At 42.2% G+C, this 20767-nt stretch overlaps 3 protein-coding genes across 3 annotated transcripts; 2 read left to right on the top strand and 1 right to left on the bottom strand.

The window, feature by feature from the left end:
* Window positions 1-866: 866 nt before the first annotated feature.
* dtx3 (deltex E3 ubiquitin ligase 3) lies at window positions 867-6808 on the bottom strand. The gene is made up of 5 exons (XM_079273381.1): window positions 6400-6808; window positions 6148-6188; window positions 4801-5603; window positions 3023-3240; window positions 867-2799 (listed from the first exon to the last, which is right to left on the bottom strand). Exons 2-5 carry the CDS (start codon window positions 6158-6160, stop codon window positions 2724-2726), a joined length of 1110 nt encoding a protein of 369 aa, XP_079129507.1. The 5' UTR covers window positions 6161-6188; window positions 6400-6808; the 3' UTR covers window positions 867-2723.
* A 5641-nt stretch (window positions 6809-12449) lies between these two features.
* ptges3a (prostaglandin E synthase 3a (cytosolic)) lies at window positions 12450-15653 on the top strand. The gene is made up of 8 exons (XM_079274427.1): window positions 12450-12566; window positions 13457-13570; window positions 13665-13734; window positions 13824-13922; window positions 14162-14251; window positions 14349-14405; window positions 14751-14778; window positions 15085-15653. Coding segments are annotated over exons 1-8 (480 nt in total). The 5' UTR covers window positions 12450-12564; the 3' UTR covers window positions 15105-15653.
* Window positions 15654-18764: 3111 nt separating this feature from the next.
* On the top strand, window positions 18765-20152 carry mipa (major intrinsic protein of lens fiber a; the record flags this gene model as incomplete). Its single annotated transcript, XM_079273970.1, has 4 exons — window positions 18765-19124; window positions 19489-19653; window positions 19773-19853; window positions 19967-20152. 4 exons carry the CDS (start codon window positions 18765-18767, stop codon window positions 20150-20152), a joined length of 792 nt encoding a protein of 263 aa, XP_079130096.1.
* Between the last annotated feature and the right edge of the window lie 615 nt (window positions 20153-20767).

The raw sequence follows: 20767 nt of genomic DNA, 5'->3' as shown, positions 1-20767 counted from the left end.
GTGGCCACACAGGATACCTAACTGACTGGTGACTGGCGTTATTGTGAGTAAATCGTTTGATGTAAGGTAATACCGTGGCACCCTGGCATGTAGTTTGTGCTCTCCTCCTGCACGAGGTTAACGAGTCTTTATTCGTGCCAACCCATTACAGGGATATACGCGACCTGTAGTGTGTTGTTGCATACCAACCAAGATGTTACTGTCTGCGCAAAGCTGATTTTAAGCATGAAATTAATACTTTTGCACGAATACAGATCTATATGTTTAATACAACGCTGCTTCCTGTGTGTACATGCCTTAACAGCATCTGAACCTGTTATCTGGGGATTTGGGGTGCTACAGTTATTTTGATTTATTAAAATAAAATAAAAATAATTTTGCCGTTAGTCGACAGTATGTGGTAGAGAAGCAGACAGTTTGCGTGATATGCATCTTAGCCACTGCGACACCCCATACCGAACAGTTCATAATGATTTAAAGTGATACACCTCATTCACCAGAAAGTTGAACCATTAATATTCATGACTATACCTCAAAAATGTAATCAAATATATCCTACATTACTCACTTGTAAAGGTAGCGTACAAAGGTACAAATGTAGTATACAGTACAAGGTCTTTCTGAGCTCTGTTCACTCTGCATTCACGATCCACTCGAAAGCACAAAGTGCATTTGCAGAGTTCAGTATCGTGAATAAAGAATCTTTGATGTCAAAGGTAAGCAGCTCACATCAAATCTTGATTAGAGGAGACAACCCCAACTCATTCCAAATGGACACAAATTTGATATTCAGTTGCTTACGGAGCACCTGGTTTATTCAGGACCTACATTAAATACCCAAGACGAACCCAAACATAACTTTTTATTCAAGTATTAAAATGTAAAGCACATTATTCTGAATATCAACAAAGTACGAATCAACACAATTAGAAAAAGCAAAACGCCAACCTTTCCTCGACATTCCATTTGTAATACGTGAAATCTCTCCACCTATTCACTCTCCCTGGCTCTTCCTCGGACATGTAATGCATAGAAATGTTTGCACAGTAGCTTTAGTGAAATACAATCCTGTGTCCCAAAAATATTTCAGTTGGTCCCTAACTAAAATACAAAGAGGATGAAAACATAATACAAGAGTATTTGATGTATGGATCCGACTAGTCAAATTAATGACAAATGTCCGACGAGCCAAGCAGGTTACTGCACTTAGCAAAGCACTTTCACACACACACACAGCTTTATCAGTCTGAGGGTCCTTCAGCATTTGGACTCGAGAATGTTTATGAAGGAGAAGTTAATTTAATACACATTAGCATACATATTTTCATGAACTGTGTAGTATTTGTACTTAAAGCCAGATAGTACAGCTACAAACATAATGCTGTTTAGCTATGAAATAACACCGAAATACATCCAAACTGATTACCATTCATTAGTAACATCATGCTTGATATTTTTTTTATCAAAAGTGAATATAGGAAAGGCACAACAAAATGAGATCAACACCCCAATCTAAAGCAGATCAATTGTTCCTGCAACATTTTCTGAAGTTATTTTTGTTCAATGTGGAGCGTAGATTATCTTTTCAAATGAACAAATTCACAACAGTTACATTATTTTTAAAGGAGAACATTAGCAGGCAAAACTCCCAGTTTGACAGGGACAGAGGCATAGATATTTAAAGAGCTTTTGTGCCTTTGATTTGGTTTAAGTGGTCTATATGCCCTTTTATATTTGACATCGTCATAAATCTGGTAATTAGATGAGCTCATTACCAACAACTGAGGTAATGGGCTCAACACCTGGGAGACATCTTGAAATAACAGGAGTGACCAATGAGTGGGAAAAAAAATAATAAAACCCAGGGGAACGTCCTAATGCATGTAAAAAAGTGCTGCAGTGAGCCAGTTTACATTCTTCCTATTTAGATAACATGGAGGAACCAAAAAAAAAAAAAAAAGATTGCACACAAAAGAGTTCCAAGCAATTGACATCAACTTGTAGCCACCAAGCTAATAGCTGACAGCTGCATGAACCCGTTTGCTCTTCCACACAGAGGAAGCAAAACCATGACTCGGACTTCACTGAGGGGAAAAAAGGAAACAACTCCCTTACAAAAGTGCATGTGAGTGCTTTAGATTGCAATAACTTCAGAAAAGTAATACTTTATGTTGAAGCAGTGCTATTTTGCCATCTAACCCAAGTAATATCCTTACTACAGGTAATTAGAAATCAAATTAGAGACTTACTTAAAACATTACTGGGGAGATAAAACCAAAAAATGTGTGCTTCTAAGAACTAAAGTAATCCCCAAAATGGAAATAATCATTAATATAACAAACGGTCTTTATAAGATAGAACTTAGATTTTCCATGAATTGCAACACGATGCTCTTAAATAAGTGCAGCCGATATCTGTCCTGTTGCCAACAGTGACAATAGAGGATTGTGTAATACAAGAATGCACTGCACTCAAAAGTATTTTCCTCCACATATAGCACTGGAATAAGCTGAACTATGCAGGAAAAATGAGCAAACAGAAGAACAAGTAGTGGAGTGAAGTGGGCTCTGCTGCAGCATTAGACGCCCGTCTGCTGAGGGCCTCGTCTTCAGCCATCCCTTAAGGGACGGGGAGTCTCAGAGCACAACCTGGAGCCGAGTCATGTCCACCGCAAGGACACTCGGAAAGTCCTACAAAGTCTTGAAAGAGTTATTTAGATGCCGTCAGTCCGCCGTGATGCCTTTCTCTCTGAGCTCCTCCGTCACTCGCACCAGGTAAGTGGGGTCTGGGTAGCCAAAACTGTCAGGAGAAATCAGAAACGCATCTGTATGAGCTCATGCAGCAATAGTGCCATCTAGTCAAGGACATCAACTGATAGCATTTCCTTGTCAGGAATTTGAATTACAACGGTCGGTCTTTACTGAGCCATTCTCTGAACTACCACACATGTTAGGGAAGTTGTTGAGGCTATTAAATCAAGTCCCAGTGGCTATTTGCCTCCAGCAAAAAAGGCCATACATACCAGCGGGGCCCGCCCCATATTGAGGTCTTGTGGTGAATGTCATTCCAGGTGATGACATTTTGCATGCCCGTAGTCATGGAGGTACCGATGGTGAAGATAAGGCGCTGTTCAAAGGCCCGGCGCAGCAGTCCTAGCACACGGTTCCCCTCAGGGCTGTCAGGGAGGTAGGCCACGCGGTCTGTTCCTGGGTACCGAACACCTGGGCTGGGGTGTTCTGGCTGTAAAGGAGTTCAAACAGGATCTGTTTAAAAAGGGGCATCGATGGGTTTAGAACTATTGTGTCCGTCTACTGGGGCCTGGGACTCTTTGCTACTACACGGATTGTGTTGCCATCTTGGATTTTTAATTGCGATTGTTTGAGTAGTATGTTCGAAAGTGTGTTTTACGTTTATTTATTAAATGTCTTTTATGACATGTCTGAATTAATGCAGCAGTTCCTTCATTTAAAAAATAAAAATAAAAAAAAAGTATCTTAATCTATTTCCTGGTAACGGGGAACTCAGTTTACAGTACTTCTCAAGGGAAAGCCTGTAAAAAGAAGTCTCGTTAGGGAGGAGTGTTGAAAAGTCTGGGGAAACCCTTGATGACGTCAAAAAAAAAATTCTCAGTCTGGATTGCACATTTATAACAGAAAGCCTGCATTACAAACTGGAGTCATGGAGGTCGAAAAATGGCATTTACCATGCAGGGACTAAATAAAAGATACCGTTATACTGTGGGACATGTAGGAGCAAGCAAATGGACAAAAAGTAATGGAAGATGCAATGTTAAAGAACATGGCTGGATACATAGTCCATGCTGATATGACAGTAATGTGCCAAGATATGCTGCAATGTGCCAGACAAAATACTTTATAAAGATCTGCTTTTTATGAGGAAGGAAATTAACTCCACACATTAGTTAGCCTTCAGAGATACACACAGTGCATGTTGGTGCGCAACATTGAAAGTGAATATAGCTTTTGTTTACAAGAAAACTGGAGTATGTTTTTAAAGGTAAAAGTCCCTGTGAAGCAATATTGAGAAAACTTGCTTCCTTAAAGCTCTGAACACACCCACACAGGTGTTTCCAGTTAATCTGAGCAGAGGTCTAATCAACCAGAACAACTGAAAAAACCTGTGTCAAAGTTCTGAGGCTTTAAAAAGGCCCAATCCTTCATTTTTACCTTTTTAAAATTTGGGATGCATTCACTAAATATTTTAGGAGTTTGTTGTAGTCATGAAAAAAGTGACGCATTTTGTGTTTGCCAACTCACAGCTGCAAATACCAGCTTGTTTTACTGCGGTTATAAAAGATTAATACTAACGTGAACACAACAGAGTTAGAAAACAAGTCCAACAGTGTCATTTCCCTCCCTTCATTAAAAGACCCGTCAATGAATTTGAGAGTGACAGCTTCAGGTCATGTGTTTGGAGTTGCCTAATTTGTTTACAATTGGATCAGAAATTGCACCTTTAAATTGATGCATTTAGTTGTTGGATGTAAAAAAGGAAGATTTGCGCAGTGAATCGGAGGGGCCAGATCGTTTGGAAATATCTCAGTTTAATGTAGTAATACTTGCAGACATGATTAGACGAAAGAAGTAAAATGAATTAGATTTTATGCCAAATAAAGTTTTTTTAATTCTATGAAATTCTGATATTTGATCTTTCATGATTTGTATTATTCATCCAAAACCACTGAGTTCAGTTTGATTACACCCCTGGATGGTTATCAACATGATCAGTTATTCCATTAACAATGAGTGTCACATCTGTACATGTTCTTGGTCTACTCACCGCCTGTAGGCCAGGAGGGAAGCTGTAGATGATGCAGACGCACCCATAGCCTTCATGGCCAGGAAGCTCCAGATCAGAATCTCGCTCTACGATCATTGTACCATTAGCAGGCTGGTTCCCGATCAGCTGGCCGTACACTAGCCGACACACTGGACACGCTTTCTTCACCTTAAAGGCTTGCTCCAGACAAGAGCGACAGAATGAATGGCCACATCTCTCCAAGGTAGTCTTCTCCACTATGTCGCCCATGCAGATTGAACAAGTACTGTTGTCCTCTGCCTCACTATGGGAAGCCAAGCTGGAGTCCATGTCCTTCCTCTGGGCTGCCTCGTGGAGCATGGCGCAGGCCTCCTCATCAGCAGGCTTCCTGAACCTCTGCTGCTGTCTCTGGGAGCGCCGAGGCTGGGGAGGTGGAGGCTGAAGCAGGCTCCCCTCTCCGTTTGGCTCCAGGACTCCCACACAGGGCAGCAGAGCCCTCTTCCTCTTGGGTCCCCCGTCCTGTTTGCTCATTTCTTTGCGGGCACAGCGGCATAAGTCAATGAAAGCTTTCCGTGTCTCGCTAGAGATGGGTCCATCCAGCACCCCAGCTCCACCGTTCCTGGAGCTCTCCACCGGCTGCAGCCTCACGGCGCAGCAGCCCCCCCTCTCCCCTCGCCTAATGATACCAGCGCTCATCCCCTGCTTGTGCTGGAAGTCAATGAGCCAGGGCCGCCCAGCTGCAGCCAGGTAATCCCACACTGCCTGCGAAACCAGCACCTCATCACTGCCCTGGCCAGCACGCACACTCATCTCATCAGAGGAAACTGCGTGGGGAGGCAAACAAGAGTCATCAGCACATTATTGTATTAACAACCTCAAACAAACATAATTTGCACTTGTGTGAATGGAAATCCAGTTGGAGAAGTTGCTATGCGCTTGTCCATATTGCTATTTGCAAATGCATGATGAGGAATAATGCCCTCTTTTGCTCAGACGTGGCTACAAGAGTGTTTTTGTTTCAGATGGATGTGGTGGCTTTACTTTTTCTTTTTAATCTGCGTGGCCCAATAGCTCAGGCAATGCGAATGAAAAACATGATACATTTCAGTAGTTTTTAAAGTGCGTCTGTGCATGACAAAGTAAGTCTAACGTCTTAAACATGAGCAGCTCTTTGCGGTGGCTGCAGAAACACACAACAGGCAGTAAGTATCGCGGCATCGCTGAGGACGCATCAGCTGTTCAGAGATTCCGACTGTAAACAAAGGAAAGTAAAGCCCGTCCTCCGCGCACAACGTTAAAGCCCACCGGACAGCCACATGCACGCACACACACACACAACAGTGACACTTCTTTAGGTTGAAATATTACCTTGTGATCCCATAAATCCCTTCAATTGAGTATAAAGCGTCCTGTTGAACAGAAAGAGAGATGAAGGAAAACGGAAGGACTGGAACAAACGTTATCACAGCTGCTCGGCGGTATTGTGACCGAGCCAGTCTCCGCAGGACCAACGGGAAATTCAGCGGTTTAGCAACATTCGCTCAGACTTTTGACACATTTCGCGTCAACATTTAGCCAAGTTTAGCCCCCCCCCCCCCCCCGATCACTTCGGTTCCTCACCCTTTGCCGTATAGCTCGGCGCCGCCTGTCGGGGAGGTTTCTGGCTGGATTAAAGAGCACAGCACTCCATCAGAGGAGGCCTTTATTTCTGACTTGCCGCTGCAGTTTATCCGCGGATAAATCGTCTTCTGTAGTCAAGACATGATACCCAAACGTATTCCCAGCTCATGTCTCTTTAGGTTTTCAACAGCCCTTTCCTGGCTCCCGGTAAAATGCCATCCAAATCCTGCACCTCGTCCCCAGTCTCGCCTGTTTGCCCGCCTCGTACGTCCTTGGGCTAGGCGTATCACAGAGCAAATAGCATTTGGAGTCACTCTTCTTATCTTGCTCCGACCACGCTAGCTGTGTGACAGCTTTCTCCAGGCAGATCCTTTGCTCTTTCTTCTCATTTTGAGTCTGTTTCTCCGCTTACAGACCGCGTCCTCCCTGTTGACTGTGCAGCAGCAAACACAGCCTACCCATTACGAAGAGGACTGGGACCTACGAGAAAGTGTAACCAGGAAGTTCGTCACTAAGCTGCCATGATTGGCTGACAAATGGTGGGTTGTGTTTTTTTTTTCTTCCTCTTCTTCATGCTGTGAGTGAATCATACTTTTGTCGTGATTAACAGCTTTATTGATAACGCAGCGCTCCATACAGTACTACACACAAGAGTCCAGCCTACGCGCCATCGAGGGGACACCCACTCATTCAGTTGTAATGCAAATGAAGCTGTCTCGCAGGGAACACCGACTTATTGACAGCCATTATGTAATTGTTCATACTTTTGAAACAGAATACAATGTTTGGGTTTCAGCTTTTTTTTATGCTAGCACACATATTTCAAATATATTGCACATTTGACCGTGTACACTCAACAGGCTACATGTTGAGTTGGTCCGAGCTTTTATATTACATTCTCATTTTATTTTATTCCAGTTGATGATCTATTATTTATGAATTTTGTTTGTGTTTTGTTTCTTACCTACCTTTACAAGTATTTATTTTGTTTCATGATTTCTGTGACTTTGTCCCATTGGGATTTATAAAGTACTCCATCCATCCATCCATCTCTGAATAAAACTAGCTGGAGATTGTTATCGTTGATTATCGGTTAAATGATAACTGATAATTGAGTCTATAAAACATCAATCCTAATGTCAGTCAGTGTTATACAGTAAGTGTGTTACTGGTGTCAATCAATCATAACAATATTTCTCAACTCCTTATGAAAGCAAGAAGGTCTTAAGCCTCATTCATATGCACTTGTGCAATGAGTAACGTTAAGCCATTATTAATCCTGTAGAAATCAGTGAGTTCTTCTTATACTTGCTTTAGGTGTTTTACGTGTTGATTCGTTTTTCCACTTCTAATTAAAAAACATTGCTGACACAAGTGCATCAGAAAATGTAGAAATGTGTAACAGTCTGCAGCTAGAGCAAAATGTACCAGCAAGGCTTCACTGAAACATGCTCAGATCTGTCTCCCCTTCTATTTTGGGTTGGATTTAGGAGGTGACAGTTGGCCCTGGCTGTCAAGGCCCACAGACGTTGGATCACTCTGCTATAGGAGCTTTAAGCCAGAAACATCATGCAATATAGTTCACACAATATCCCAAAACACATTTCATACTTTCATTTTTCTGTTTATTTCATTTTAATAAAACTTGGCATTTAGCTAAACGTCTTCAGCTAATATCCGGGGGTTTCACTCATCATATAAACATTAGATTAAAACTGCTGAGGCGTTTCAGTCATTTTCCCTGTTGTCCAACTCAACATTAGCTAAAACATAATATCTAAATGCAACCTATTTTTATCAGAGTTAATTGGAGGCTATAATACTTTTCGCCTCATTTTTCTGACAGCAATTCAAATTACTCACGTCTTTCATTGCAGCCATACACACACTAAAATCCATTTCCATGTGCTATTCTATTGATGTTCGTGAATAAAGTCAATATCTTCATACACAGACAACTTTATCTCTGAGCTGGAGATCAAAGCTGGAGAATTAGTGACTGATTATGTCGGTCTTTTTTTAGATATTACGTCAGATGAGTGTTACATGAATGTAGGACATCCAGCTGTGAATCAGACCCCATGGCTGCGGTCATAATGTCCCAGGGGTTGATACATTATTCAGTGTATATGGAGCAGCTCTAGGATTCTGCTGTTTGCGGATTTTAACTTGTCTCTTTGCTGAAGGAAAGGTGTCACAAATGAAACCTTGTGAAGAAAAGAGTTGCAAAGTCTTATAGAAATAATGTTTATTCTATGTTAGGTGGATTTTCTTTTTTTTCTTTTTAAAGGGGAGAATGGAGGATTTTCCTTTCTTTTTCTTTCTCTTTTATTAAAAGATGCAAAAATGATAATCATCAAATCGTGTTATTGTAATTTGTTAGTAATTAGTAAATTCGTTTTTTTATTTTTTAGTTTGAGTTCAGATTTTACAAAATGTACAACCAATACGAGCATGCAAATAAAACCCTCTAAGACTCTGACATATGGCATTATGTGTATCGTCGAATAGTGCAACGTAAAATCTGATATAACAACAATTTCCGTTTGCAGTTATGTTATTCAAAGCTATAAACTCTTTCTTTCCCACAGCCAGAGTTTCAACAGTATGCTCGACTAACTCTTCAAATCGCGTCATTACAATCAGGCCAGTGGGGAGACTTTAGCCAACTGGACCACGGAAGGAAAATAGATTTTAAGATCACAATACTGCATCCAAATGATGGCTTACTGGTAAAGACAGCAGCGCAGCGAACGATTGTTAACTCCCCATTGAAATCACATTGTAGCTGCAGAAAGCTCCTGTAATTCAGGTTTCACTGACGTCTTTATTTTCTTTCATGATGACTCATTCATGAGTTCATTGTTAAGTTACAGTCTTCAGCGGCTTTAAGGAGGTCGAATCATACTGTTCACCTACTGTATCTGAAGGAATGATGCATTATAAGGTAGATAATGATGATATACAACTTCAAATGTGAGATTACTGACGGAAATCAATTTTGAGACTGATGCTGCTAGTAAGGTTTGCTTTACAGAGGTTACATATCTGAGTTATATGGAGATTAAATATCCATAGCTGACATGCCTTATAACCTTGAAAACTTGTATTTTGTTCTCGTCTGGGCTTCATGTTCCCCCCCCCCCCTGCATACAGGCTAAAATTGGAACTGAGCAGTTATACTGTGCGCTTCAACTACAGCATGTCTTGCCAACAAAAACCCCGTCTGCCAACTACCTCCAGCCTCTCATCTCCAAAATGTCTTCCATAAGGCCTGCCATTGTTTTGGCTCCACCTCTTGTCCTTGAATGGTACAAGTCTGGCACAAGGTGGTCAGAGGTGGAAAGAAAGATGGATTTATTTGTCACCAGTAATCCCTATCCACTAAACCATCCTCTGTATGCATAATGTGCCACTCGTATTTAAGTCAAGCACCTATCCTTTCAGATATTTTCATCTCATCCTCTCTGACATCATTGGTTGTGTCCCACGCATTCAGAAACTCCCCAACATTGTTATTCAAGCTGCTCTCTCTTCTCCTGCCTTCCCTCTATTGTTCACTTGCTCTATCGACGGCTGCCAAGCCTCATATTGGTGACACTGCCTCTCCGCCTATCTTCTCTCTCGTCCAAGTCTTTGAAGAGGTTCCCAAAGTGAGCCTGATTGTTTTAAAGTCATCTGTCAGTCTCCATGTCTTTCTCTGCTGCTTGAGTGCTTTGGCCCACTAAGAAAATCCCTTGAAGTCAAACACCACGGCAGCAGGTGCATCTGACAACCTCCACTCCCACGGGGGACCTAAACTGATATCGCTAAGCTTGAGATTTACTCTGATAACATGGCTAAGAGCGAGAAAGGGGATTCTGTTGATAAGCCGGCTGGGAAAGGATTTGCTTTGTCTTTCACCACTGCATCTGTGCAAGTCTCTGTTGGGAAAGTAACCATTAGCAAAAGTCCCATGTGTGTTTCATCCTCTCCAAATGCTGAATTTCCCAAAGTCTTCTGCTGTGCCCATGATACTGTCAATATACGCAACATTTTCTAAATCAGCAGAATCTTGTTGAGGGGGACTGGTGACCTGAAGGAACTCTGAAGCTGTTGACTCGTTTATTTAGTCTTTATGCTGTGTTCATACTACGAGCGACAGAAGCCTCAAAACGGCCAATCAAGGCCAGCTACATTTTCAAAGAGTAATCATCAAAGTGTTTCTCAAGCGCTTGTTAACTTATGTCGTTAAACAGCACTGGGAACTGCCTAACAGCATATTTTTTTTTAGATGGAACGGAACAGAAGGTTTCACAGCGTCATTGGAGCCCTGGAAAATGTTAAGACCAGCTCAACTTTGATTTGTAGCGCATCACGCCCTTCACACAGCGACAAGTGTCGGCCGTCAGTTTGTAGCTTTATGTCACCTACTTCCATTGAAAATGACGTGTAGGCTGTAGCTGTGTCACTCGTAGTATGAACACGGCATCAGTCGCATTGGGGGATCTCAAAAGGGAATCATGGGTATCCTAGGCTCGGAGTCACATTTTACAGGCATCTCTGGAGCTCTGTGGAAGCGCAAGCTTTTCCGCAGAAGTATAAAATAAGCATAAGAGTGCTGGCAAGTCGACAGGGTCTTCAGGTAGATGGTCATCAACAATCCAACCAAGACTTTTTAGCTCCCTTATCCTAGCAAGCAACACCATACACCTCCATCTGTAGCATCATGAGTTAACATTTTAAGTTCTGAATGTACACATTACTAAAAATCCACAGAGCACGTTTAAGTTTAAAGGCAGGGTTGGTCATTTTGAGAAACTAGCAAGAGTAGGCTAAATTTGAAAAATGATCCAACTGAAAAACCCAGCCCAGTGTTGCCAGCTCTTTTCCAATGAAAGTAGCGAGCAGCACTAGCTCGAAAAGTTGCTAAATCTACCAAGAAAGTCCCCAAGTCAGCAACACCGACGGCCAGTCCCTTCAGGCCTCCCTCCAAAGCCATTCCCCCAAAATGATCATCATGAACGTGAACCATCAATGCAGCTATAGGACTCAGCTATAGACTTCGGTTGCAATGAGTGCAAAAACACTCGCAGGCATGGCAGGTAGACAGGTAGGTAGACAGACAGGTAGCCTGTCCAATCATTACATTCAGGCCAAATAAAATGATTGGACGTGTTATTACTGTCCTGCGACAGACACCGATTGTTTTTTGCTGTCAGGATGTAATGAGAATTTCAACATCATCAAAAATGTTTTTGAAGAAGATTACCAATCCTGCCTTTAATTTGAGGTCGTTAATATTTCTGTTAGCTGCCACGTTATCCTTCGACTCCACTAAATTCAGAGGCAAGTATTGTACTTTTTTACTCCACAACATTTCGACGGCTTGTTACTCCTTAACAAATTAAGATTATACATGCAAAACATATGATGCATTGCTTTGCTATGCACTCAATACAAATATATGAAATTAGTTCCCCCTCAACCATGTAATGATCCAATAATATATATTATTATATGGACCCTGAGTCTGAAATAAAGTTTGATTGATTGATTGATGTAGTAGTAGGGTATAACACACACAATGGCCATTTTTCTGCATTGGGTAGCATGCTTTACCGTGATTAGTGCATTTAGCTAATAACACTTTTGAAGGCTGCATTCACATTTTAAAACATGTCAATGCTTCACAGTGTGGTAACCTATTTCTACTTGTATTTAAGGGATCTGATTTGCCCCCACACAACAAGGATTAAAGGACTCAAGGAAGCCTGCTATTGACAACTTATATACATAATTAAATACAGTTATGATTGTATTCATACAACTATCAGGTATTCACCTTCTTAATCATCAGTTGGTGTGAGTTTTCCACTGTCTCGGAGCGAGACTGGTAGTGGCGCGATTGTGCTGCTCTGGAAGACAGTCAGCTCACTCTCGTTCTGGGATTGTCTCTGACGTCTTCGGCCTGTGGCACCCGTGCACGCGCCCGTAGGTGGCGTTACGCCACGTCACGAGAATCGAAATCACGCGATGTTTGGTAAGACACTATCGCATCTATCTTGAACGAGTTAACTGTTTAGGTCTCACTTATCACTTTTTGCCGGGGGCACCACAGCTTTATAACAGTTATCTAGCTAGATCGTGGAACGACGAGGGAATTTAATTGCTGAAACAGTAGAGATGTAAGTCTTCGGGTTTACTATGTTGTCGTATACGGCTATGGCTGAGTAGCTACAAGTCTTCGTAGTGTGTTACTGAGGATCAGCCGCCTAATATAAGCTCATTTAGCTAAACTCACGAGTTAGCCCAAGCGGTACTTGCACGGCTGTCAAGAATATGAGGCGCAGTTAAATCAACCAGCAGCTAACTTTCCCTCAGTCCAAGTGTACATTTACACCACATCGTCCCACTGACACTGTAGTTTATCTAATTGTCATAGACGTTACGCGCTTCAGCTCCTTCATCGTGAGCTAACAGACTAATGTCAAGCAACACCAGGGTAATGTTAATGTCAGCACTGGAAAAGTGTGGTGTCATGATTAGCCTGTAAGATTTTACTTTAGCTAATGTAAGTTGACGCAAATTTACAAACGTTGTCCTCATCCAGTTCCATATTGTTCTACTCACTGTGGTTCAAATAACTACACAGCTTACTATTAAGCTTTCCTTTCAGCATGCTAATCTAATTATTGCTCTGACACACGTATAATAATCTGTAAAGTAATATCAGCAGGTTCACCTTTTTGTTTAAAGGACTTATTCTAAAGTGTTTCCTATAGAAAGCAGGACATGTTAAGCGTATTGCTTTTAGGTAAAGATTTGAAGAATACTAGAGAGGTTCTCGTGCTAATCTAGAATGAATGAGTTACACTTTCTCAACGTGACCTTAGATCTACTGCACCCCTATACTCGTGGGCCACAGATAAGCACCCCTTGGCTGTGAACATGACATGCCCAATTTATATTAGTAAACCGGACACTCAGCGCTTGGTTATTTACTATGTCAGATTAGAATGAAGCATAGGAGACGTTGGATTGTATTAATGTCCTTGTTCCCTCTTTTTGTCATTAGGCAGCCTGCAACAGCCAAGTGGTACGACAGACGAGACTCTGTTTTAGTAGAGTTCTGCGTGGAGGACAGTAAAGATGTGAAAGTACAGTTCAACAAGTCTAAATTAGATTTTAGGTAAGTTGCATTATTACGTTAAATGGTATGGAATGATGACGACACAAATTGTTATGAAGGAAATGTCACCGCCTCTTTTCTCTTTACCTTACAGCTGTCTCAGTGGAACAGATACCATCAAACAAAAGAATACAGTGGACCTTTTCGGGGAGATTGACCCCAAAGTATGTTTGTCATCTGTTGACATAGTTGCAGTTCTACCACATGTTTTATTCCTTTAAAGCTTTCCTCGCACTCTCTTTGTTCCACTCAGGTCTCTAAACACAGACGCACTGACAGGTCTGTATTGGTATATTTACGAAAAGCAGAGGCTGGGAAATCATGGCCGCGACTTACTAAAGACAAGACAAAGGTAATTTTCATTCTTAAAAAAACAAAACAATTTAAGGAAATGAATTAAGATACTTCATGAAACTTGCATCTGTGTGCCTACTCCTGGTACAAATGATTAAACGCATGCAAATTCCTATTTCCAAGAATGATGGTAATAATTCACCCAGCTAGGTTAATAACAGCTAGGTTAATAACAGCATTAGAAAACAGCTGTAAAAACATGTTGCCTTACTTAAACATGAATCTATCTTCTCTCAGTGCAACTGGCTGAGTGTGGACTTCAATAATTGGAAAGACTGGGAGGATGACTCAGATGAGGACTTGTCAAGTTTTGACAAATTCTCAGAGGTAAGCATGTTAAACATGCACAATGCTAGGTTGTGAGTATGTCCAGATACTGTGATAAGTGCTGACATTGATCTTTGTCACCTGTGTATTTCCCCAGATGATGAACACAATTGGAAGGGATGATGTATCTGATGTAGATGGTGCAGGAGAAGAGGTATGATCTCATTCCTCCACTGGCAACATCCGTTGCAGGAGGCTGTATGTTTTCAGGTTGTACGTACGCACGTCCCATGCTCACGAATGTGATATCTCAGCTACTCCTGGAGGGAATGTTTTTTATTTCAAATTTGCCACAAAAGTCCGCTGCACTCAAGGTTGAACTTATTTGATTTTGGTGGTCGGCGGTCAAGGTCTCTTTTGACCGCACAAACACGTTGTTGGCCATAAAATGATGAAGTGATGACATTTTGGACAGACATGGATGTAAACTGCAACATGACTAGTTTGCGGAGGCAAACAAGGGCGAGGTGGTAACTCTAGTTTCTGCTTTCTTTTGCAGCATGAATCTGCAGACAGTGACGATGAACGTGAGTACTGTTCTAAAAGAGCTGTCAAGTAATTTGTTATCAGTAGTCACTGGATCCCATGGGGTGAGGACGGGATGCTAGGCAGTGCTAAGTTCATACAAATATGGCTGTTGAAGATCTGTGAAGAAACCGATACAACGTTTGGGGAAAAGATGATCCCATGTAGTGGTGATGATTGTATAGGTCTGTTATTGAAGTAGAATTCATGTAATTGAATCAGTGGTTAACTCGGTGCGTTCATTTTTTACGATTAAATCGAATCACATTCTCACAAAAGTCACATTTTTCATTTTGTTTCTCTTCCAGAAATGCCCGACCTTGAGTAAATGAACATGGATGCCACCTCAGTAGTAACATATAGCGAGGTAAAGTCAACTGGAGAGACACTAGACACGAGTTGGGCAGCCATGTTGGAGAAGAGACCTCATCTCCACGCAGTTTCCAAAGCGAAACCCCTCGAGGGAGTGACCGTTGAATACAGACGTGCACTGAGATCCATAGCGACATAAAGTGCTGTGCTTTGCTGTTGTGTTCTGCATGGACAATTATGTTCAAATGAAAATGACTTAATTGACTGTGACAGGATGTTCTGATGTCTTACACCTTCTCTCTTTGTTTATGGATTTGAATATTGTGATTTCTAATGAAGAAAAGAAAACTCAAAATGCCTATTTCCAAAAAAGATTTTTTTTAATGAACATTTTCCCCTTTTAATGTTTGTATTGTAAGATGCACTTATTTTGTTTGGTAATTTAAAAAGCAAGAGTTCTGCTTGAAATGTGTTTTATAATGTATGCCAACATCTGCAAATATTTAACAATGCTTTCATTTTTTAAACATATTTCAGCATTTAAAATAAACAGATATGCTTGTGCTTATAATTGACATCTTATGTTGTAATTGTGGTAGAGTGGTACGAACTTAGCATGTTATCATACCTTTGCAAAGGTGAGTTAGTATCTCTATCTAAACATTGTAGCCGGTACAAAGATGAATTGTCCTCCTCTGGCATGCTGAGGTGAGGGCAGATATCACCAAGAGTTTCCCAAAAAGTTTAAATGATAGTTTCTAAATGTTTGTCAATCAGATACGCTAGAACTAAGCTTGTGTGTTTGATTTAACACCTGTTCATCTTTTGATGCTCAGACCGTTAAATGCAAGGCTAGTATTGAAGCATCACTTACAAACAAGTTCAACTCATCAATGAAGTCTTGTATTCACCGAGGAAGGAGTTATTATTCATTATTGTTGACTGGTCTGACAAAATTCTCCATCTTTGTATAAAAAAAACAAATCCCTGTTTCCCCTCGAAGCACTTCTTTGCTGAGCTGCAACAGTAACCCGAAGGACATTTCTCTCCAAAAATACCCATCTAATGTCTGTCTCAGTCTGCTAAAGCCTCATATATTAACTTCGGTTGAATAGATTTTGTCTCATCGTCTACATTGAAACGCGTTCAGGGAGGAATCTCTTCACAGCCAGTATAAGAAGAGGGGACGATTACAAATGAATACTATTGCAGATGGCTCTTTCAATTTACATGTGAGCCTATGAATTAATACTAGATCCAATGAGCATCACAGAATTAGGAAGTGACATCTTTGCTGATTAATTGCAAGGAAAGCATGCACTGCATTAGCCATGTTGTGAAAAATCCCATACAAGAGGAACACAAACTAAAAGGAAATCTACAACTTTAAGGAATTTCAGGCTTTCATTTCCTCATTACGCTCAGTATAGAAGTACAGAGGAGATGGGAATCCCCTGAAGAACCCTGTGACGTGAGAGAGAAGTGAGAGCAGACTGCTGTGAAACATTAGCACTACACGGTTTTTAAAGTTTGTCTTAAGACTATCAGTCTTTAAGGCCATAGAGGATTCATGGAAATAAGACTGTTATGAAAGGTTGTTGTACAAAAGGATCATTTTAATGAAGTAGAACATAATTATTCCCTGCTGAGGATTTTTACCTTTGAAGTCTGGTAAAGTCAATACTTTATGTTTTAGTCCTTCATCTCATGTCCTGCAATACATGGTCTCGCCACTGGGTGGTGAGTACAGGCCAGAGCCTCTGGTGTGAGATGTTTAGAGGCTGCATGTTATTATGTAGGTGTCAGCAGTCTGGACCCAGGGAACAGGAAAACACAATGCAAGCACCTTTTCAACATCCTCCCCTGTAAAACAAAACTGTGGGTTTAACTTAACAAAAGGTGGCTTACCACTGACACGAGAAGGACATAATACTCATCACAATAGAGGTGCACCAACTGGCAAACGAAGAAACTGTCAGAATCAGGACAACATCATCAAAAAAGTTCGTTTTTCCTCCAGCAACAACTATTATTCTTCATCCTCATATGTTGGTGGAACATTTTGCTCACAATGTTTTGAGGTGGAAAAAACGTCCAAATGTCAGACTGATACGAGAAAGCACAACTTTAAAATTGACGTATCTTTTGAGAGATAAAAATGTCTGCTGGCTATATTTGTACATTCTTCATCCAACATACCTCTCTGGAGTGTGAGTGTGAGTGCAGAGGCCAATACATATAGCCGCTCTGGCCCATTGACAAGGGAGCTCACCGATTCAACAGTGATGGCAAGACAAACAGATCATAGAAACCAGCAGAAACTGTTACTGCCAGCGTTTTGTCTCTATGCATGAAAGGAGTAAAGCAGTGAGCTCAGCATAATCCTTTCAGAGGACTGCGGTCGTCCCTCTGACTGCCCTGGTCAGCACGATGCTCCAGTGCAGAAGCTCAATGCCAGGCCTGCTCTCCCCTCTTCCTCTCCAACTGTGGATTTTCGACCGCTTTATCCGACCTGAGCCTCCAAACCCGCCCATCACACACACACAAAGTAAAACTGTGCCAAATCACTTCTGATGCCACGAACCGAATTTGTACCAATCCAGAGCACAAGTGGAGACATTGCCCGTGCTTTGGTGATCCCAGCTTTGATTAGAGTGAATGATAATAGTACAATATAGAGGAGACAACGAAAGGAAAATCATGGAAAAATAGCGAAAGGTGAACACTGTAATGACATTATTCTGTGCTTGTAAGATTTCAAACGTAATGGAAATCAAGCAAAACTCCCACTGCTTCCTGCCACATCCCCACTGCCTCTCTATCATGGTGTTATGAATGATGCATTTGTTTGTATTAATGCTTCAACCACACTGTTGGTGGTACAAGATCTCCACCTCCTCCAGTAAGACAAAACGTTAAAGCCCCAAGCAGAAATAAAAGATGCTCCAAAGTATTATACATTTAGTTTACTTCTCTCCTTGTCCTTCCCACATAGTGTACGTTCAACCTCAAGTCAGGATTTCAAAAGTAACCCTTAATCTGCGGTATATGGGGAGCTTTCCTACGTGAACAAGTTCAAGCTGTTATCAATGACCAGTTTGATTATTTCTGGGCCTTTTAAACTTGCATTAGTCCAGATTCAGAGTGATTTCGACAATGAGCAGACAGAGGCAGGTCAAGGCAGGAAAAGGGTTAAATGATTTTGTTTTGATTTGTACTATTGTTTGCTGGCCCCTCCCTTGGGCCCAGCGGGGCTGCCGTGGCCCCTAGGGTGTTATAAAAAGGCCTCTGAGCTCCCACTGCTCTGGTAAAGAGGCTGAATGTCTGCAGGACATGCTTAACGTTTGTCTATCTATGTTCTTCTACTAACAACCAGCGGGGTTGGCACATAGATGCACAGAGACTGGCCTTTTGCTCCACTAAGGAGCTCTCTATGACAGAAATCCGAATTCAGAGCAGCAGATTGTTCACAGTTGCGTGAGAGTTACATGTTGAGCAGTTTACGTGTTGTTGCATTGAGCTTTAGAGAGGCTTTTTCTGTTTCAGGGCAATTTTTTGGTTTTAAACAGTAATTTACTGTGGAGAAACAGCATCTCATTTTAGTTGCTTAGTTCGTTTTTTTGTTGACTTTTTATCCCTCCATTGTTTAGGAGTTGCTTTTTGACCTTTTGCCACCATGTGGGAGTTCAGGTCCATGTCCTTCTGGAGGGCTGTGTTTGCCGAGTTCTATGGTACCATGTTCTTTGTATTCTTTGGGCTGGGGGCAGCCCTCCGCTGGACCACTGGGCCCCACAACGTTCTCCATGTTGCCTTTTGCTTTGGGCTGGCGGCTGCCACCCTCATCCAGTCCATCGGCCACATCAGTGGAGGACACATCAACCCGGCTGTTACCTTTGCTTACCTGATTGGCTCCCAGATGTCTCTGTTCCGTGCTTTCTTCTACATCGTGGCCCAGTGTCTTGGAGCACTGGCTGGTGCTGCCGTGCTGTACGGGGTCACGCCCACCAACATGAGAGGAAACCTAGCCCTCAACACGGTAAGATTACCTGCCAGACACTGTAATGATCGGTACATTATTAGAAGTACGCTTACTGGCTCTGACTCCTGTATTCTAAGCACTGACTGTTGAATATTTAGATAATCAACTCGAAATGACACAACATACGGATTACGCATTGCATGTACACAGAGCATAGTTACCAATTCTGGTTTGAAAAGCAATATAGATATTAAACCTGACAAGTTTTACATTCAGGAAGGTCATTCACTAGAAAAATCACAATATGTAAGAAAAACTCTGCATTGCAATTTCATTTTGTCTGACAAAACTTAAAACCATGCTGATGTGATTTTAATTTATGCACTCACATCATGAATTTCCTCTGTCTTCCATCTTTCAGCTGCAGCCAGGCATCAGCCTTGGCATGGCCACCACCATGGAGGTCTTCCTCACCCTGCAGCTTGTCGTCTGCATCTTTTCTGTGACTGATGAGAGGCGCAACGGACGCCTGGGCTCTGCTGCCCTAGCCATCGGTTTCTCTGTGCTCATGGGGCATCTTCTCGGGGTAAAAACCAACTGGGGGAATTCTGAAACGGCTCACTGTTAAAAATTCTAGCCATAGTATCATGTCACATATACACATTTACAGTCTTAACCCTGAACTACCCTCTGCCTGTCACACAGATGTACTACACTGGAGCAGGAATGAACCCAGCAAGGTCCTTCGCCCCTGCTGTCCTGGTCAGGAATTTTGTCAACCACTGGGTAAGATGATCAGATCCGTGGATCGTGATACACTTCAAAGTCTTGCAAACCGTAGTAATGTGACATCTTCAAACTCTAACGCATTCTGCCCTTTGTCTTTCTGTTTCTGGCAGGTGTACTGGGTGGGACCCATGATTGGTGGTGCGTTGGGTGCTCTGCTGTATGACTTCATGCTGTTCCCCCGTGCGCGTGGCCTCTCTGAGAGGCTCGCCACACTGAAGGGCATTCGACCCTCAGAGGCTGAGGGCCAGCATGAGACCAGGGGAGAGCCGATCGAGCTCAAGACACAGGCCCTATAAGCCTGGAGACGAAGATTGGCTTTCTGACGCCCCCATCTCCATCCCCCACCCCCTCAATCTGCACCCTCAGTTCCCGGTCCATCATCAACCAACCCAGCATTTCTGTGCACTTACCTCCTCCCCGCATCCACACATGCTAACACAGATCCCAAACACCTTTGCTATCCTTGTTCTGCATCCAGAACTGGACCTACCGAATTACAGAGTAGCGGAAACCAGAGTCCCGACCAACTCGCCTGATTTCACCTCGACCCAACCTTCCTCCTCCACCTCCTCCTTCTCCTCCCCCTTGGACTGCAGGACAAAGATGGAGGGTTAGAAGAAGACTTGCCACTGAAGGAAGCACCCTGTGCCCTGCGGTGTGGGGAGTCAGTCACTCCTGGCTGACCAGGTGGCTATAACTGCTCAGGACAGGGGCCTCTCTCGCTATCTTTCTTTCACTTTCTCTCTCTTTCTGTTTTTCTCCCTAATTTGTAGTCCGCTAGGAGTGAAACTACAGTAGAGCGGTGGACTTCTGCATGCTTTTCCGTTTTCATTCGGTGTGATCTTGCCCGTTGTTTAGTTTTGTTTAATGAACTTTGGGTAAATGACATGTCCGTATTGTATTTCACCAGT

The sequence above is a fragment of the Melanostigma gelatinosum genome, assembly GCF_949748355.1.
Source record: "Melanostigma gelatinosum genome assembly, chromosome: 8".
NCBI classification, from domain to species: Eukaryota; Metazoa; Chordata; class Actinopteri; order Perciformes; family Zoarcidae; genus Melanostigma; species Melanostigma gelatinosum.
This window is presented reverse-complemented; position numbering and strand designations above follow the sequence as displayed.